This window comes from Tribolium castaneum, chromosome 5 (assembly GCF_031307605.1).
Source record: "Tribolium castaneum strain GA2 chromosome 5, icTriCast1.1, whole genome shotgun sequence".
NCBI lineage: Eukaryota > Metazoa > Arthropoda > Insecta > Coleoptera > Tenebrionidae > Tribolium > Tribolium castaneum.
Genome location: NC_087398.1, coordinates 419,704 through 436,165, shown reverse-complemented (window position 1 = coordinate 436,165; position 16,462 = coordinate 419,704). Strand labels below are relative to the sequence as shown.

At 39.5% G+C, this 16,462-nt stretch overlaps 6 protein-coding genes across 7 annotated transcripts; 1 reads left to right on the top strand and 5 right to left on the bottom strand.

Annotated features, from left to right (window-relative positions):
• The first annotated feature begins 300 nt into the window (after nt 1-300).
• LOC658634 (transmembrane protein 11-A, mitochondrial) lies at nt 301-1,291 on the top strand. Its single transcript, XM_962541.4, has 2 exons — nt 301-562; nt 608-1,291. The coding sequence occupies exons 1-2, from the start codon at nt 543-545 to the stop codon at nt 1,113-1,115; spliced, it is 528 nt and encodes a 175-aa protein (XP_967634.1). The 5' UTR covers nt 301-542; the 3' UTR covers nt 1,116-1,291.
• On the bottom strand, nt 1,272-2,443 carry LOC100142524 (uncharacterized protein). The gene is made up of 3 exons (XM_001812860.4): nt 2,187-2,443; nt 1,779-2,142; nt 1,272-1,731 (listed from the first exon to the last, which is right to left on the bottom strand). Exons 1-3 carry the CDS (start codon nt 2,322-2,324, stop codon nt 1,289-1,291), a joined length of 945 nt encoding a protein of 314 aa, XP_001812912.1. The 5' UTR covers nt 2,325-2,443; the 3' UTR covers nt 1,272-1,288.
• A 15-nt stretch (nt 2,444-2,458) lies between these two features.
• On the bottom strand, nt 2,459-4,530 carry Hmbs (Hydroxymethylbilane synthase). The gene is made up of 5 exons (XM_962386.4): nt 4,349-4,530; nt 4,224-4,296; nt 3,978-4,164; nt 3,661-3,925; nt 2,459-3,319 (listed from the first exon to the last, which is right to left on the bottom strand). The coding sequence occupies exons 1-5, from the start codon at nt 4,391-4,393 to the stop codon at nt 2,507-2,509; spliced, it is 1,383 nt and encodes a 460-aa protein (XP_967479.1). The 5' UTR covers nt 4,394-4,530; the 3' UTR covers nt 2,459-2,506.
• Nucleotides 4,531-4,605: 75 nt separating this feature from the next.
• MED20 (Mediator complex subunit 20) lies at nt 4,606-5,434 on the bottom strand. The gene has a single exon (XM_001812899.3). The coding sequence runs from the start codon at nt 5,296-5,298 to the stop codon at nt 4,678-4,680; it is 621 nt and encodes a 206-aa protein (XP_001812951.1). The 5' UTR covers nt 5,299-5,434; the 3' UTR covers nt 4,606-4,677.
• A 154-nt stretch (nt 5,435-5,588) lies between these two features.
• Nucleotides 5,589-9,647, bottom strand: LOC103313212 (uncharacterized). Of its 2 annotated transcripts, none has more exons than XM_008195933.3 (8): nt 9,343-9,647; nt 7,804-7,972; nt 7,284-7,387; nt 7,000-7,176; nt 6,579-6,950; nt 5,902-5,973; nt 5,770-5,854; nt 5,589-5,712 (listed from the first exon to the last, which is right to left on the bottom strand). In XM_008195933.3, the coding sequence occupies exons 1-8, from the start codon at nt 9,401-9,403 to the stop codon at nt 5,640-5,642; spliced, it is 1,113 nt and encodes a 370-aa protein (XP_008194155.1). In that variant the 5' UTR covers nt 9,404-9,647; the 3' UTR covers nt 5,589-5,639. The 2 variants fall into 2 exon arrangements, with proteins under 2 accessions (XP_008194155.1, XP_064212956.1); XM_064356886.1 differs by lacking the exon at nt 9,343-9,647 and adding an exon at nt 8,039-8,072.
• Nucleotides 9,648-9,774: 127 nt separating this feature from the next.
• On the bottom strand, nt 9,775-13,374 carry LOC100142527 (gustatory receptor 3). Its single transcript, XM_001814609.4, has 3 exons — nt 12,339-13,374; nt 10,816-11,370; nt 9,775-10,760 (listed from the first exon to the last, which is right to left on the bottom strand). The coding sequence occupies exons 1-3, from the start codon at nt 12,978-12,980 to the stop codon at nt 10,647-10,649; spliced, it is 1,311 nt and encodes a 436-aa protein (XP_001814661.1). The 5' UTR covers nt 12,981-13,374; the 3' UTR covers nt 9,775-10,646.
• Nucleotides 13,375-16,462: the final 3,088 nt, after the last annotated feature.

Sequence of the window (16,462 nt, the reverse complement as noted above, 5' to 3'; positions counted from 1 at the left end):
TGAGCAATGGGACCCCCACCATGGAACCCCGCCAAACGCAAACGGACCCAAACTATTATTTTAACAACAAACGACACCAAAAGAAACAATTAAGACGGTTCCATGGCTTGTACTTTACTCCAAACAAAAATAATTAAATAATTTGGAAATTTTTCGAACCGGCTTCTGAGCCGACACTAGCGACACCTCCAGATCGATTTATTCGAAATTTGCAAACTCGCAGCGTAATCATCCAAATTAAACGTGCGTCATTAACAAAAACCTTAAATTATTAACAAATACAATTATTAAAAGTGTTTACTGCGTACAAATATTTTTTCTCCATCACAATCATCGTGTAACCTTAGCCACAACTTAGTGAACGTCTTCACAGAAATTATTTTAAATTGCCCAAAAATCGCTATATATCGTGTTTAGATCGTATCTAGCCCCTCGCGTGGTTCACCCCACGCGTTTCAAAACCCGGGGGTCTAAAAAATGTACCATAACCTAACTCCCTAAACCCGACTTGTCATTTCTGGCGACAAAAACCCGGGCTAAAAATGGATGCTGGCGGTGACAGGTAAGCCCCAAATTGGTCAAAACGTAGCTTTTTGAATGATCACAGATCCCTGCATTCGTCTAATGTGGCTGTGATCCGAGAGGTGTACGATAGCGAGTATTCGCAGCAGTGCTTCTCCATGGAGTTAGAGAAGGCTCTCGACGCTTGTTGTACCGTCATTGTGATAGAACCGAGTCAGTTGGGGGACGAAACGGCCCGTTGGATCAGCGTGGGGAACTGTCTGCATAAATCAGCCGTGTTTTCGGGGATTGGCTCGATTCTGTCGGGGTTTCTTTGGCCGGAGAGATTCGTGCCCCAGGTCCCCTTTAGCATATTCTCGGCTTTGTGCGCCTCGCTGTACACAGTATCGTGGCAGTTCGACCACTGTGTGAAATACCAGGTCGAGAGAGACCCCCGAAAGCTGGCAAGACTCCCCATTTTGGGGGCCTTGACAGCCGCCTCGCCGGTTGTCTTGGTCCGGAAAGACAACACGAAGCGAATTGTCCTTCACTGGAGTGTGTCTCTAGCCGCGGCGGCTCTGTGCGTGTACCGACTTTACCGCACCTTGAAATAAATTCCGAGTTTGTGTCTAGTTAAATTATTCTGTAGATTATTCCAAGTTAAACATCGAGTGTTGGTACAAAACACTTTGTCTTCCTTTCCGAGGAGGGGCAGTATTGATCAATTCGTTTCACTTCATTACGAAACTTTGTTAATGTAAATAGTTAAATAAAACACAGTTGAGATTTATTTAAGTTGAGCTTTCTTTGCCCGTTTCACCATTACAGAAAAGTACACTGAAGGTAAGTACTTTCGCAGGAAAATCGCAATTCGAGGCAAGAACGTACAAACGACTATTTCCTTCTTCTTCTGGACCACAGCGCGGCCAATTTCGGACGCCACATATTCCGGTAAATAACCGGATTCGGTGGTTTTGTCCATTTCTCCATGTTTTGCCCCACTTCCGGTTAAAGCATTCCGGGAAAGTTCCGTCTTGATGTAGCCAGGACTTACAACAGTGACTGATATGTTATGAGCTGCCACTTCAGCCCTAAGACTATCACTGAAGGCTTGTAGCGCGTGTTTAGAGGCACAATAAGCCGAACGTTCAGGCAAAGCCACCAGGCCTTGAATCGAACTCACAAAAACCACTTGTCCCGACTGATTTTTGATCATGTTCGGCAACACAGCTGCAACATTATTTTCACTCAAAGTATCTTAAAAACCGTGATAATACCTTTAGTCAAAGCAACAGCCCCAAAATAATTCACTAACATTATTTTAATATCAACATCGGGCTGCGTCGCGATCACAGAGCCCCTGTGAGACACCCCCCCGTTATTTATCAAAATATCAATCCGGCCCGTAATGGCCAGGATTTTCTCAACGTGGCTGGGTAACGAATTGATGTCACTCAAATCAAGGGGCTGGATTATGGGGGGTATGGTGGGTACAGTGGGGTGTGTCCTCAATAAATCGGAACGGACGCGTTCCAGTTCTTGGCGACGCCTTGCACATAAAACCACCTGACACCCTTGTTTGTAAAACTCGTGAGCTAGGGCTTCGCCCAGGCCTGAACTGGCCCCCGTTATCACGACCACCTGTAGATGTATAATTACTGGGCGCAGCTTAAGACAACTCCTACCTTTCTCATCAATGCGTGATAATTCCGTTTCAAACAAACGGCCCTGCAAACTTTGAAGACAATCCAGGGTATTGTCAGGGCAAGGCTCAATGACCCGAAAACGCTCAAAGATTGATACAACTTTTTCCCGTCCAACATTGTCACCAAATAAAACTTTGACCCTCCTGACAATTATCACATTATTAAACAATTTTTATCATCGATTTTGAAGAGGTTTTGTTTTGACGTTTAATTTGACAGGTGAAGGGAAAATGACAAATGACACCAACAAATTTAAAAATTCCCAACCTTTATTAATAGAATTAATAAAATATACAAAATTAGCTTGTAGCGCTGTGTATTGTAGCTTGTGCCTTCGCCATGACCTCCCCAGCCCCCTTCCCGAGCAAACTTTGCGCTAGCCGCACCCCCAAGTCTTGTGCTTGTTTCAAAGTCTCCACTGGCGTCTCAGTGTGAGGAACAAGCCCACAAACCGTATTAGAGTCACTCGGACCGGCCTTAATTTCCGTCTTTGCCTCTTTGAGAAAAGGGCACTGTTTCAACAACTCCGCCCCTTCTATTTTTCCATTAACAGGGCATTTGTCCATATTTGCTTCCAGATATGGGCACTTGCCCATAAAATCCGCCCCAATGGGTAACGCCACTGGGCAATGTTCGTGGGGGTCGTTCTTCAAAACCTCTACTGGAATTTCGTCCAGTTTGATTTTTTTGGCCGGCATTTGGTCAGGACAAGTGTCGCAACGTTTTAAATTCTCGATGTCTCGGACACAAGAAGTGCTCTGGTTGCTAGTATTAAAAGGACAAGCGGTGCAACGTTGCGTATTTTTTATGTCGATTTCGCATTCTCCCGTTTCGATTATTTCTTCTTTGCCGTCAAGGGACCACACGGCACCCTTCAATTTTAAAGTGTGTTTGTTGTCTTTGAGGCGGGACAAGTCGCTAGAAACTGCGACTGGTGCACTACAGCCCCCACCGAGGGTTTTGAGGAAGCTGCGTTCTGATATAACACGGAGGGCAGTTTGGACGTCGTAAAGGGGCTTCAGGAGCTCGATTGTTTTCTCGTCCGATTCGCGGCATTCCACAGCCAAGGCTCCCTGGCCAACGGCGTACAAAAGCTCGTCAGAATCTAAAATCTAGATTTTTTCATTGAATAACTTAAATAAGGTTTTGTCATAATTTTAAAGTAAAATGCAGTAACGACAATAAACAACATGATTACGTCCCAATTTGTGTGAAATTAAAACAGGAAAAAATGTTTTTAATAAATTAGATAAGTGAGAATTTGTCATGTCGTTTTTTTTTCAAACAACTAATTTGGATTTTATTGCCATATTCTTGTCTCATACACAAAGTGATAAGGAAAAAACAATATAACAAGTTAATTAGTGGCAAAAATATACGTATTTTTGATACAAAATTGTAAAAAATGAAGTTAGATAACAAGTGACATATTAATATAACATATAAAACCCACCTTGCTTATTCTGCTAGTCCACCCCATCCTAATGAGACCCGCAGAGGCCAAAATAATCGCTTGATATTTCCCCAACTCATCTAATTTTTTTAACCTAGTGTTTAAATTTCCTCTAATGCTTTCAACCTTGAGATGGGGGTACTTTCGGGCCAATTGTGCTCCCCTCCGTAGACTAGAGGTGCCAATGACGCTTCCCTCTGGTAAAGTCTCTAATAAATATTTGTCATGATCTTTTTGCAACACTAGAGCGTCCCGCGGATCCTCTCTAAATTTTACGAAAGCTAATTATAATCATTACAATAATAATTAAGAAAAACCTAGTCAAAACAGCCCCAATTGCCATTCCTGGAGGTAATACGGTTGGAAGATCTTTTAATGAGTGTACAACAAAATCTACACAGCCTGTACTTAAAGCTGCTTCAAGTTCTTTGGTGAAGAGAGATTTTTCACCAATTTTTGGTAACGGTATATCTAGGACTTTATCTCCTAATGTACTCATTGTTACTAAAAATAAATTTTTGAAATAAATAAATAAATTTTGGGAATTTTTTGCGAAACCTCACCAATTTCAAAATCCTTCCCAGGATGAATTTTTTTGAGCAGTGAAATCACATGTCGCGTTTGAATGAGAGCCAGCTGAAAATGTCAAATGAAAAAGAGCCCACAATAACAAACACGTGATAAATACCTCGCTTTTCCGGGATCCAACCCGGATTTTCTCAATCTCACTCATTTTTGTGCTTTTTCTCTCAAGTAAGGAACAATTACCGCAAACGCATGATTATGTTTTCATGCTGTTTTATTGAAAAAAAACTGCTTCATCACCACTATCACATTCTGCCCTACGTAAGTGCTGATAGAGGTGAACAATCAACTTTCCAAATTATGTAATTAGACAAAGACGCATAATAGTCTAATGTGTGGGAGTAAAAGAGAAAGACAATATAACCTCAAAATTGTTTTTATTTAATTTTTTCTTTACAAAAACTTTGAACCTTACAATAAATTAGCTTAAAATTAGGGCCTTAAACCGGGGGCCTTCCTAAATATCGTAAACTGCTCCAAATACTGATGAATTGTATCAATGGGGGTATACAACTCCTGCATCCTGTTTTGCAAATACGGTGGGGGCGTTGCAGGCACCGACGACCCCAAAAACCCCTGCAGAAACTCCCGCATCAACTCCCAACACATCGCAGGCACCACACATGGTCGATACTCTACTTCAACCAGAACCCCCCGAAAGTTCTGACTTACAGTCACTGTTCCCAATTTTACACAAAAATCACCGATTTCGTATCGCGGCCCCTTCGACTCGGCCTTAGTCTGTTTTTTTGATGAGTAAAAACCGGACATTTTCATCATCAGGAGATCAAAAAGGCCGTCAGTTGCGAGAGGAATGGTCTTTTGGCCTGTCTCAAGGATCGAAAAAACAGTCGCCGGCTGCTCGGAATTGTGAAGGACGTGGACTGTACGTTGGTGTCCCAAAGCGGCACAAGAAGTAAACGTTTCGCAATCGACGAGAAACTGGCCCTGTTGCAGGGCCCCCAGGGCGGAAATTCGCTTCGAGAGGAGCTCAATGGTGGAGGGCCCCGTGCGGTTCTCTGTGGGGAACTGTTGTAACACTGTGACCCCCATTTTAAGTGGATTTTTGGGGGCTAAATTGAGGTTATTATAGCTTAATGATCGTCAGTGGTGCCAACTTAGCTAGGTGTCAAAAATGCTACAAGTTCAAAGTCGTTGACCCCTTATCTCTTGAATCATAATGTAAACATATGTTTTATATTTACCGTATTTTTGGATTTGATTTATAACAATAAATTTTTTTGAAAATTGCGTTTTTATTTTGGTAAACCTTAGCTAACGAAAATTCCTAGTGTTCTTACGCGCCAAACTGCAACTTTCAAAGTGGTGGAATAAAATAGCGATTATTAAATAAAACTTTTATTATAAAAGTGTCATTTTTACAAATAAATAATTCAAGGCGAGGCTTTCTCACAACTTGACAGTGGCAACGTTCCTAATTCTTCGTCAGCAAATTCTTCAGCGTGTCTAAAAAAAAAACAAGATCAATGGATGAAAAAAAATTAGTCTAAATTAGCAACTTACTTTTGCTTAATTTTATAAATGTAAAATAGAACCATAAAATTTATCAAAAATAAAGCCGCTATGAGTAAGGCCGGTGCTAAAACATCTGAAAAAAAATTAACAGCAACCTAAACAAATCATAAAATGCGTTACCTGAAACCATTTCGATATTTTTCGATTTTCCGATGTCTTGAACAGTTAGCAGAGGCTTTTGTTGAAGTTTTTCTGAAAAAATGAGTAAATTTAGCCTTGTTCACGAGTCGCCGCTGACTTAATGAATGTGGTCTGAAGCGCAATTCCGCAATTTGATAACAACAAAACTTTTCATAATGATTTTTTTTATAACAATACAATATAACCTCAACTGCTTTGTCTAATTGGACGCTAAAAATACAATTACATGAAAAAAAACTCTAGAAACACTCACTATTTGCCTCGTTAGTGCAAACTCCTACAATTCTTTTTATCGCGAAAAACGCCTCTAGGTAATCCACGTGGTTCCTACACGATTTTCCGTTGACAACTGAGCATCGCGAGAGAGATAAAGCAATACGGGAACGTTTTGTTGAACGGAAACACCAACAAGTCAATAGGCAGAGGCGTAGACTCCATAATATAATTAGATTTTGTTTGGGAGTTTCATCGAATGCGAAATTGTTTTGTAGGGCTTACGTTCAGTTTATCTTTGTTTTATCCAAACTAGCAAACTCGCACAAAGCACGAAATGTGGAGTTTCGGCGTTATCTTTGTTCGCACACAACACTTTATCTCATTAAAAATTAAAAAGCGGGGTCGGAGGTCAATTCCATTTAGCGTCTAATCAAACTTACTAGTACAGTTGGGCAGAGGGAGGTCGACGTCCCACTTGGCCCCCTCGCAGTTGATGATTTTGGTTTTTTGTCCGTCGTCTTCAAAGGCCCGATTGATGCAGCACCTGTATTCTGCAGCTGTTTCGTTCCTATAGACCAGGTAGCCGTCTTCAGGGGCGTCGGGGGTGGGACACCCCACGGCAGTGTAGTGTATAAGCACGCCTCTGAGGGGCACTAGCGAATGGGCCGAGACCAGCACCACCTCCACGAACTCGCTCTCTGACACCACCTCCAGCGGGGGGTCTTGGGGCTTGCACGTGGTTTGGACCAACTGGCCCGAATCGAGAATCTCAAGCCGGTCGCTGCATTCATCAGGATGCGTTATCCTGTCGGCTGGATTTTTTTTAGCGGGGATTTAGGGAGCGCTATTGGTTTTTATTACCAGTGATGGAGATGTCCAAAACAGTGACACGAATGCGTTGCTCTCGAGGGGCTCGCAGCTTCCAGCGGCATTGTCTCTGGCTGGAGTAAAATCGGGGGTAGCCCGGGTTGTGGATAAAACCCTCGGAGGGGCCGGAGAGGAGGATCTCGCTGTTACAGAACTTCCTAATCTCGTTTTCTGGAAAATGGATGGGGGCTTAAAGCGGCTAATAATAGGGATTATGAACGTGTGTGCGGTTTTCGATATCCGGGAGATTGGGCGATTTTCACGTCGGTTATAACTACCTGATATGCAGACGTATTTGACCCTCAGCCGGCCAGTGCCCCACAAATGTGCATCGGGACAATCCTCGGTGAGAATGAAGCTGCAGTGATTCACCCCTGAGCACCTACAAGCAAAGCCACCCTCAGTCCGGCCCAATTAGCCATATGCTGTGATCTGAAGGGCGATAAGGGGCCCGCGTGACCGACTGTTACACTTTTCGCACGGATCGATGATGATCCGGCCCTGTCCTTGCTCGCCTTTTACGCAACCGCGTTGTCCTTTGTCACGGCTATACCTTGACTCAGACCGTCGAAATTTCGGCCTCCGACCCTGACCTAGACGAGGCCTCGACGAGGACGAGACCCAATTCGGGACGCCCTCGGCGAAGGCTGAGCCAAGGTCGGGGCCCCACGTGCCGACCGATCGATCTTTGGGGAAGATAGCGATAATTGAATCTGACTCATGCTCACACCGACATCAGATAACGCTAGGCTAGGTCAGGATCGGATATTTACACCCTACATTTTTTTCGATACCCACCTCTTGTTTAATGCTTGCCTTGGGTGTACTGGTGGAAAATAGGTAGGAACTAAAGCAGTGGTGTTGTAATCGGGCGTAAAATCGGCCTCCAGCACGGCGATGATCGACGATAGGTGACGGCAGGTCAAGTAGAGTTTGCAGGATTCACAGCCGCTGACGAAGACCGTTTCTGGGGGAAAAGGGTGAATTATGTAAGCAATGTAGGCGTGAGCCGTGTGAATGGGGCATTTGCAACCTTGCTCCGAATGGGCCATTGTGTCCTAAAGCCCTACAATGTTGATACGGACATTGGGACAATTGCGAATGTTCGTGCCGGATGGAGATTGCACAAAGGATCTATTTGCTGTTTTAATTAAATGTCGGATGATGGATTTAATGGGGGACGGAAGGTGATCGGGCTTTGTTGACACTTTTAACGAGAGGCAGGCGTTGGAACACGGTTTACAACTTATTTTTATATTAAAAAGAACTCGGAAGACAGCATTTTTTATTTATTTCGGATTTTAAATTAAAGCACTCATTTATGTTACGTAATTCTGCCCTATAATTAACTGAAGAAATTTATTAAAAAACTTCCAAATGAACACTTGATTTGCTGTACGTATATATAAACTGCTCAACAACTAAGCTGGATACTAGCAATTTTTCAGAAATGTGTATTAAACTGTACTGATGAAAATAATTTGGAAGGCAAGGATATACGAGAATTAGGATCTTCACTAGAACATGGAGAAATCCCACACGATTTACAAGTTTTTTTCCTAACCATTTCACGCCACAATAAAGTTATAATCTTAGAGAAAACATAAAACACGAAACAGAAAAAATATTTGCCTGTTTTCTTTTTGTTGAGACAAATCTTGCTACAAACGTAGAAAGGGTGGAGACCATCACGAATATTCGAGAATTTAATTTTTTACTCGAAGCATTTCCGTTTCTTAAAAGTAATCATTAGTTGATTCTACTTTTTTCGACATTAAAACCATTTTTGTAAAATTATAAAATTTATGAATGCTCGAAAAACGGACACCCTGTAGGTATTTCTACTGTAAATATTTAATGAATGACGTAAGCACATTGTATGTTATGCAGAAGAATAAATATTATTATAATTAATTAAAAGTGAATACAGTGGAAACTAAAATATCTCACAAACTACAATAATTTCGTAAATAATGAATGTGTCTGCACATTAGATTTTGTATGGTGGCTAGCTCAAAATTTATCAATTACATTATATTAATGCAATAAAACTTTAATAAAATTTTACACCGCCATAAATAAAATGTCATTTTAAAATTCGTTCCCCCCTGATCGAACATAAACTTTATTATTTATTGTCGAAATGTGAGCCCCGCAAGGGGTTAGCACTGTCAGGAATGAAATAGGAGGGTAAATTACAGTCCGCGGTCCACTAATTTATTTACTACATCTTTCGTAATTGATTATTTTCGGCGCGAAACTCCAACAAACCTCGCGGGAGTTTGAAAGCAACTGTTTAGTTTATCCAGTGTTTGATTAATGAAGCCAATTTCTCACCTATGTAAGCCTCGGCACGTCTGAAACCCACCCAAAGCAGCAACCACAAAAAAACAAACATTTGTAACGTCACAACCTCCCAAGGTATTCCTCCCGACTTTCCCAATCATCACTTGACTTTTCCGGCTCCAACTTGGCATTTGCTGTGCGCACTGTTTATTTACACTTTACACGTGATTGTCAAATTTATCGCTTGTTGAAACATATATCGATTGCTGGAAAACTTGCAAATCGCGTTACAGCTTTAATTGGATGTTTGTGAATTTCATCCCTTAATCAATCGACGTAACGTTTGGGGCGAAACACCCACGCACTCCTCCACTGACCGACACACAATGCTCGCTGTAGCCGTCGCGGCGTTCCACGAGGTCGGCCACCCCCACTTCGCCCAACCCCCGACTGCCACTGCCCCAAATATTCGCAAACGAATTAAGGCCCAATCAATAAAACGCGAAAATTCCGAAATTTTCCCCTCTTTGTCTGGCTTCGGTCGTGGCCTTTAGGGGTGGTTTTAATTATGTTTCTTTGGCTATTTTCGCCATTTACATTTGAATGGGGTGGCTCGCCCTCACCCCAAAGTCGCTGCCCCACTGAACCAGCTATTCAGAGCGCGTCGTCACGTCTATACGATTGAAATATCGAATATATGAGTTGTTTTTCAGTTCTTTGCCAACCAAACTTGCTTTGATAAGGGTTGATTAGAATCGATAGCCTTGGGGACATTCGGGGAATAGAAATTTATGAGGGGTCACACTTTATTTATTTTTTTGCGCTTTCACAATAATTTTTTTTGCGAAATTTATTGCTCTTGATGTTACAAAAGGAGCAGAAAAGTGGTCTTTTGTGTCGGTTGGGTGGGTTTCCGCATGAACAACAAACATGCATTTTTTTGCATTTTCATGAATTATAAAGGGTGCAACGTGGTGCAGCTGCCACTACCATAAAATTTACATTTGTGGTGTTACACGTAACAAAGGCGGTTTTGCGATTGCGATCTCAGACTGCGTAAAGAATTCAATTCACTCCAAATCGAATTTTTGTCAAATGTTACAGGATGGCTCTCAAAACTCGAAAGTGAAGTTGGGATAAAAAATTTATTTCGCAATTGATCAGTTACAAATAATTTAATTTTTTAAAAAAACTCGATATGTCCTATTCTTATGACGCAAATGCCACCCTCGTTGCTAAACTTCGGATTGCACCCCAGAACAAACACACCAACCCTCGGAAATAAATAGTAGCACTAAAAATAACATTGATCGTTTTATGAATATGATAAAACACTTGTGTAAAAATAGAGTGGATTAGTTGGGTGTTTGCGTAGTGATTGTGGTGGAGTTGGTAGGACTGGCTTCCTCGGGTATGCTGATTTGGAACTGCAAGAGCACCACCAGATAAGTCACCATTGTTGCCAACAGCTGAAATAATTTCAACTTAAAATAAGGTTTCGCCGAGGCCGGGTCACACACTGACCGACTTAAATAAATTCCTATTAACGTCGAAAAAGCCAACTAGGCTTATATCCGTAGGACTCATCTCCGTGGCCTTTAGGAACATATTGATTTCCTGTTGGGCCTCATCGTTCATCCAGGACAACTCGACCAAAAGTAGTTTTTTCTGAAACTGGACGCGCAGACAGTTGGAGGCGTAATGAGCCTCGTCACAAATGAAATACAAAATGAAAATTGCTAAGCCCGCATTTATCGTCAAGCCGATATCTTTGGTACTAAAACCGGCTTGAAGCTGTGACAGTAACCCGTAGATTGTCAGAGTTATTATTAAAAATAGATAGAGGCAGAGGAAAGTGACAGTGTATCCGGAGGCGTTCCCTACGTCTCTTATCAATTTGCTTAAAAGCATCCACAGCGAACGATAATCGGCGACTTGAGACGACGGCCCCACGTGCTTTAGCGCCATTTGGAAGTCTTCAGCTAGTTGAGAGGCCACTTTGCCCACGACGTCGCATTGCATGAACCAAAAGCCCCCGATTAGGTAGATCAAGCAGTTGATGTAGCAATAAGGGACCACCTAAATATATATACTAAAAAGTATGTTCCTTCTCTTTACTTGTTTTAATTTAAAAAATAATAATAAGAGAAAATACAGTCACGATTATAAAGAATGACACCCTGCCAGCTAGCAAGGGACTGAACTCAAACCGCGGAAGTAAATATTTTGGGTCATTTCTTCATAACATTTCGTGTTTCTATTTACTCAAAATTAGGTTTTAATTAATTAAAAACAAGTCCAATGAAACTATTTAATTATTTTTGTTTTGAATTTACTTGTCATTTACTTTCCATAGACAATTAAAATTTCTGCATAGCGGAAAAATTTTATTTAAGAAATAAAATCTCACCATTTTGTAATTAGGTGTTTAACTAAAGTGGGCGGAGGTAAGTGCAATCGCTACGTTTTTTGTCCCTTAATAAGCTTGTACTGTGGCCAATAAACATCGAAATACCGGTTTGATTGCACAGAATTTCCAAGGACATTATCGTCATTGGCCCTTAAAACGTACCAATCGTCTGAAAAATGTGCACCCAATCATAAGACCAACAAACCTCACTCCAACTTTGTATTTTTTAATACAGTGCGTTCAAAAAATCTTTAGATCGAGGAAATCGCAATTAGCGCGTTTGACACTTGAACCGAATAAAACGATAATCTATTGAAGACAACAAAAATCTGTCAATCTAAATTCCAAACCATTATCTTCTTACTTTGAAATTACCAAAGGATAGTTTTTGTAGTTTGTATTAAGACAATAAAATTATTTTTTAGCTGCCCGATATTCGAATAGTTTAAGTTAAAAACATAATATACTTTAAAAGCTGGCACATCAAGAAATTGCTCATCTAATTTACGTAATACAGTTTTACTAATTCTGAGTAAATTAATTATAGATAGGTAAATTTATTAATTAACAAAGGAAAAAGCACGAAATCATGGGAATTATCGTGACTGTACTTTAGCTGGGCCAGAAAGTTATATACCTGAATAATTTTAAAATGTGCCATCGTGATATGGGTTACTACCATAACCCCACAAGCCAAAAGCGGCAGTACCACGGTCAGAATCACTGGCTTGTTCCCAAAAAACACCGAAAGCTTCTTCTTAGTCAACTTGTAGTAAATCCTCTCAAAGTTGACCCAATCCGTGACCACATTTGCCAACTTCCTGGCCTCATACAACACCAATGGATTGATAATAATGGGTAAAAGATACACAGTGAACAAATAATCAATCACTGCTTCTTCAAACCGGCCTTCTTGCGAGCGCACTATTTCAACTTTGTCCCACTCAATAAACCCAATGTACCCCATAACCACCACAAACACCACCACCGAGTACCCCAATAACTCCGGCGCCACTCGGAACATCCCAGGTTCGGTGTTTTTAATCGGGAAAATTCCCACAATCCTCATTAGGGCATAGATCGGTTTGAGGACTTCGTAAATCGCTCCATTTCCGAATTTGTCTGTTGACGATTTGTTGATGAATTTGATCGGGGGTGCAGGCCCGACTTTGGAGGCTTTGAACGAATCGGCACTGTTTACACCACTTTCCAGGAAAACACTCCTTCGTTTCGGGATGGCTTCGCCAAGGATGCTTACGGCTTGGTCTTGGTGGTACATCGTGGATGAATTGATGGTCGATACTGAGGTGGTGAAATTATTACTTCCATTACGAAGTGACGTGTTTTATTTGGTTTGGGGTAATTACAGACGACCTAGAGCTAATTCTTGAGTTTGGTCTTAATTATGGAGAGGTTTGTAGAAAACAGGTCAAGTTTCTTGGAAGGGCCTTGCGGTGAGGGTTGGGTTCAATATTTAAACGTTTTTGAGAAAAGGAAATTGATAAAAAGAACAAAACCGGGCTTCAAGAGTATAATTACATTTTCTGTATGCATGTGAATTTTTTCAAAATTTATCTCCAATTAACTGATTCTTAGCGTTAATCTAAATTTATATTAGTTGTCATTTACGTTGTACAACTCATATTAAATATACAATTAAATCAGAACTGCAAATTTTTTTAGATCCAATTTCTTTTACGTGATTTTTGCACAAAACTAAATAAAAATGTATCATCGTATGTTTCAGAATAATTAGAAATAAAAAAAATCAGCGATTTATATAAAATTAATTTGAACCTATTCACGTTAATTTGTGTATGAGTTTCTCAACCAATTTTTGAAAAAATAGAATAAACACACACTTTTAGTAGATCTACCTTGTAGTGTAATGTGTGATTTGTGATGTATGATAATGTGACCAACTATCAATAAAAAAATAAGAATAGTGAAAATAATACTTAAGAAAATAAATAAAAAACATTACCACCGGTTTATAGAAGGCAAATTTAAAGGTAATTCCTTGTTAAAAATTAATTCCCCATTAGTCCGTGATACTAAGCATCTGATTGGTCCAATTTGGTCACCTGGACAATGGCGTTTCATTGCCTTAACTTAATAATAAATTACTTATTAATAATCGTCAGGGCAAAGTTAATTTAACTTAATTCGAATTACTTTAATCTTGGATTTTTTTCATATTTAAAAATGGCGCTAATAAACGGTTTTTACGCCTCTAGTGTTCATAGATTTGTACTAACATGTACAGTTTTGTAGCTGCTTTTACAGATTACTACATTAAGTTGCTTCTGTCTAGTTGAGTTTCAAACCTTTATCATGTTTCAGCTCTTACATATAGAGTGAGTCAGTGTTGGCGTACTTTTAAAATTTAATTTTTTCCAAGTTAAGTCAAACTTAAAATTTTTTTTGCAGGTATTTCGTCGTTAAACCAGAGACTCATTTACTATTGTAAGATCGTTTTAAAGGACATAAAAAACTGTTAAAAGTAAACCCGAAAAATAAAAAAATTGCTTGAAAATGGTATTATTTTACTATTAAAAAAGAGTTGCCTTTTAGAGTTGTGTTCGTTTTGCAACGCAAACTCAAGCAAGTTTTTCAAGCTCAGATTTGGTATGTTTTAAGTTTCCCAATGTATCATTGAAGTTCGCCCCTTTATCCTGTGACTCATCTTCGGGCAAGTTTCCCTGCAGCCGGTGTGTGCGTAGTTGCCTATGAAAGCGCGCCGATTACGCAGGAAATTCTCTGCAAGCTCTTTGTTCTTTTCGCAATAACATCTCTTTCAACTTTCGCCTAATTGCACTCGAATGTCACCTGCGTGCGCTTCTTGCAGAAATTTTCCTGTTATCATCAGCAAATATTTTCACGGAGAGCTCTTTGGTGAGGGCAACACTCTCTAGCTCCGTTTCCTGGAAACTCGAGCGTGATCGATAGTGGATGAATAAAACAGGCGGCGTTCTTCCACTTGCCACCACCAGGATTTTTCTTCGTTTCTTCCAAGGATAATGATAGAAAGGCTTGAGTTGGGGTGGAATTATTTAAGCTTCGATTGCGTGTCTTCGACTGTCTTTGATGGTCTTCTGTCGTGTTGACAGGATCAATACGCTGGGTTAGGGACAAGGACAATAACAAGAATGTGGCTTTGAGTTAATACAACCCCATTCCAGAGAGACCAAGGGGTTGCAAAACCGGCCATAATTGCAAAAAATGTATTTTTTTATTAAAGCTTTTACAATTGTGTCTTTGCTTGATTTGTAAAGTTCTATATTTTAATAAAAAGTCAAGATATCTCTCGTTGAACGCCTTCCGCTTCGTTTAACTCACTTGGTGTGTAAAAAGTCCTTTTGCTGTATTGTATGACCTATATTTTTCACATAGCAACGTGTAATAGACATTATCATATTATCGCATTTTACGTTTCAGCAATATCCTGCTTCTTATCAATGTTGTATTTTCCAGACATACCTTCCATTGGTAATGACAATGTTGGTATGTAAAGAGTAATAGGTTTGGTTATTACTGCTGTAAATATGTAACAAGTATGACGCTTGTTCTTGGTTGCAACTTGGAATTTTTCAAATGGTGTCATTCTTAATTTTACCCAATTATTATCTTTTATCTTTAGTGGAAATTGTTGTTAAACTTTAAACATCCATTGACAAAAGTTTTTACGGAATAAGGACAAAGTGAGTCAGTGTTTAAGGTGATAATCAAAATTTGAAATACGATCTCTTATCTCTAGTGTGAATGTCAATAATAAATTGACGATTCACATTGAAAATAACCAAGTCCGTCAAAAATCAACAGCTAAAAAGTTGTTCGACATTTTTGCTTCTTAGAAAACGCGCTCTAATTTTAAATCTTCAACATTGTTTAATAAACATACAATTGCTGCAATATCATGCCATATAACGCTAGTAAATAGTGGATTAAGAATTACTTAATCTTAAAATAGGTACAGAAATTTTTTTATCGGTGCAAGCTGGTGATGTTATCATCAGTTTGTGTGCTTGAAAACGCATAATTTCCGTATGATTTGTCATAGTTTTACATGAAACGAAATAAAAATTGGTACCTAACAGAATAAAAGAAATAATTTTAGCCTTGGTTGTTCTTTAAAAAATTAACGTAAACTTATTCAAGATGGACTATGAAACAAAAATTGCGCATACGACCTCGACTTTTGTCAAAAATGGGATTACGTCTCCAATAGATAAGGATGTGGCCTTCCATGGCATTTCAACATCGACTTTTTTGGCTAATGAAGAAATAAAACAACAATCTAATGCTTAAGAAGCCCAAATTAGAGCGATATTTATAAAAACTAGTAGTTTAGAAGTAGATGAATTTAGTAGGTGCACGTCTGCTTGAGAAGTTAATAAAATCGATTTTTTTAAACGCGAACTAAAAGAAACTGTTATGCTTTGTTCTTATTTTCCGAATTAAACATAAAAAAAAATCAAACATAAGAACTTTTTTGAACTTTTAACAACTCTAGAGGGATGTAAAGGCATATATAAGTACGAAAAAGTATGATAGTTTTTTCACTTTCTTGAAGGTAAGTGTATTACTCTGGAAATTTTAACACGAAAAAATCAAAATTTTAAATCTCGTGAAAAGTTAGTATAATCAGAAAATGAGCCTCTGAATTCACTGGATCAAACCGTTTTGCTCTACGACTTTTAGTTTTTGAAATATGAATTTTTTTAGAAAAAAAATTAATCGTCTCTGTAACCGGAACCGTTG

What these genes read in the sequence shown, in the direction of transcription:
- Hmbs (XM_962386.4), bottom strand. Translation starts at nt 4,393, where the DNA reads ATGAGTGAGATTGAGAAAATCCGGGTTGGATCCCGGAAAAGCGAG. An exon ending in TTGGATCCCGGAAAAGCGAG is followed by an intron (nt 4,297 to 4,348) that starts GTATTTATCACG and finishes TGACATTTTCAG; the next exon opens with CTGGCTCTCATTCAAACGCG. An exon ending in GGACTAGCAGAATAAGCAAG is followed by an intron (nt 3,320 to 3,660) that starts GTGGGTTTTATA and finishes GAAAAAATCTAG; the next exon opens with ATTTTAGATTCTGACGAGCT.
- MED20 (XM_001812899.3), bottom strand. Translation starts at nt 5,298, where the DNA reads ATGGGGGTCACAGTGTTACAACAGTTCCCCACAGAGAACCGCACGGGG.
- LOC658634 (XM_962541.4), top strand. Translation starts at nt 543, where the DNA reads ATGGATGCTGGCGGTGACAG. An exon ending in ATGGATGCTGGCGGTGACAG is followed by an intron (nt 563 to 607) that starts GTAAGCCCCAAA and finishes GAATGATCACAG; the next exon opens with ATCCCTGCATTCGTCTAATG.
- LOC100142524 (XM_001812860.4), bottom strand. Translation starts at nt 2,324, where the DNA reads ATGTTGGACGGGAAAAAGTTGTATCAATCTTTGAGCGTTTTCGGGTCA. An exon ending in ATCACGCATTGATGAGAAAG is followed by an intron (nt 2,143 to 2,186) that starts GTAGGAGTTGTC and finishes ATACATCTACAG; the next exon opens with GTGGTCGTGATAACGGGGGC. An exon ending in GGCTGTTGCTTTGACTAAAG is followed by an intron (nt 1,732 to 1,778) that starts GTATTATCACGG and finishes ATAATGTTGCAG; the next exon opens with CTGTGTTGCCGAACATGATC.
- LOC103313212 (XM_008195933.3), bottom strand. Translation starts at nt 9,403, where the DNA reads ATGTTTGTTTTTTTGTGGTTGCTGCTTTGGGTGGGTTTCAGACGTGCC. An exon ending in CAAATACGTCTGCATATCAG is followed by an intron (nt 7,177 to 7,283) that starts GTAGTTATAACC and finishes TCCATTTTCCAG; the next exon opens with AAAACGAGATTAGGAAGTTC. An exon ending in CCCTCTGCCCAACTGTACTA is followed by an intron (nt 5,974 to 6,578) that starts GTAAGTTTGATT and finishes TCATTTTTTCAG; the next exon opens with AAAAACTTCAACAAAAGCCT.
- LOC100142527 (XM_001814609.4), bottom strand. Translation starts at nt 12,980, where the DNA reads ATGTACCACCAAGACCAAGCCGTAAGCATCCTTGGCGAAGCCATCCCG. An exon ending in CACATTTTAAAATTATTCAG is followed by an intron (nt 11,371 to 12,338) that starts GTATATAACTTT and finishes ATATATATTTAG; the next exon opens with GTGGTCCCTTATTGCTACAT. An exon ending in ATAGGAATTTATTTAAGTCG is followed by an intron (nt 10,761 to 10,815) that starts GTCAGTGTGTGA and finishes AAATTATTTCAG; the next exon opens with CTGTTGGCAACAATGGTGAC.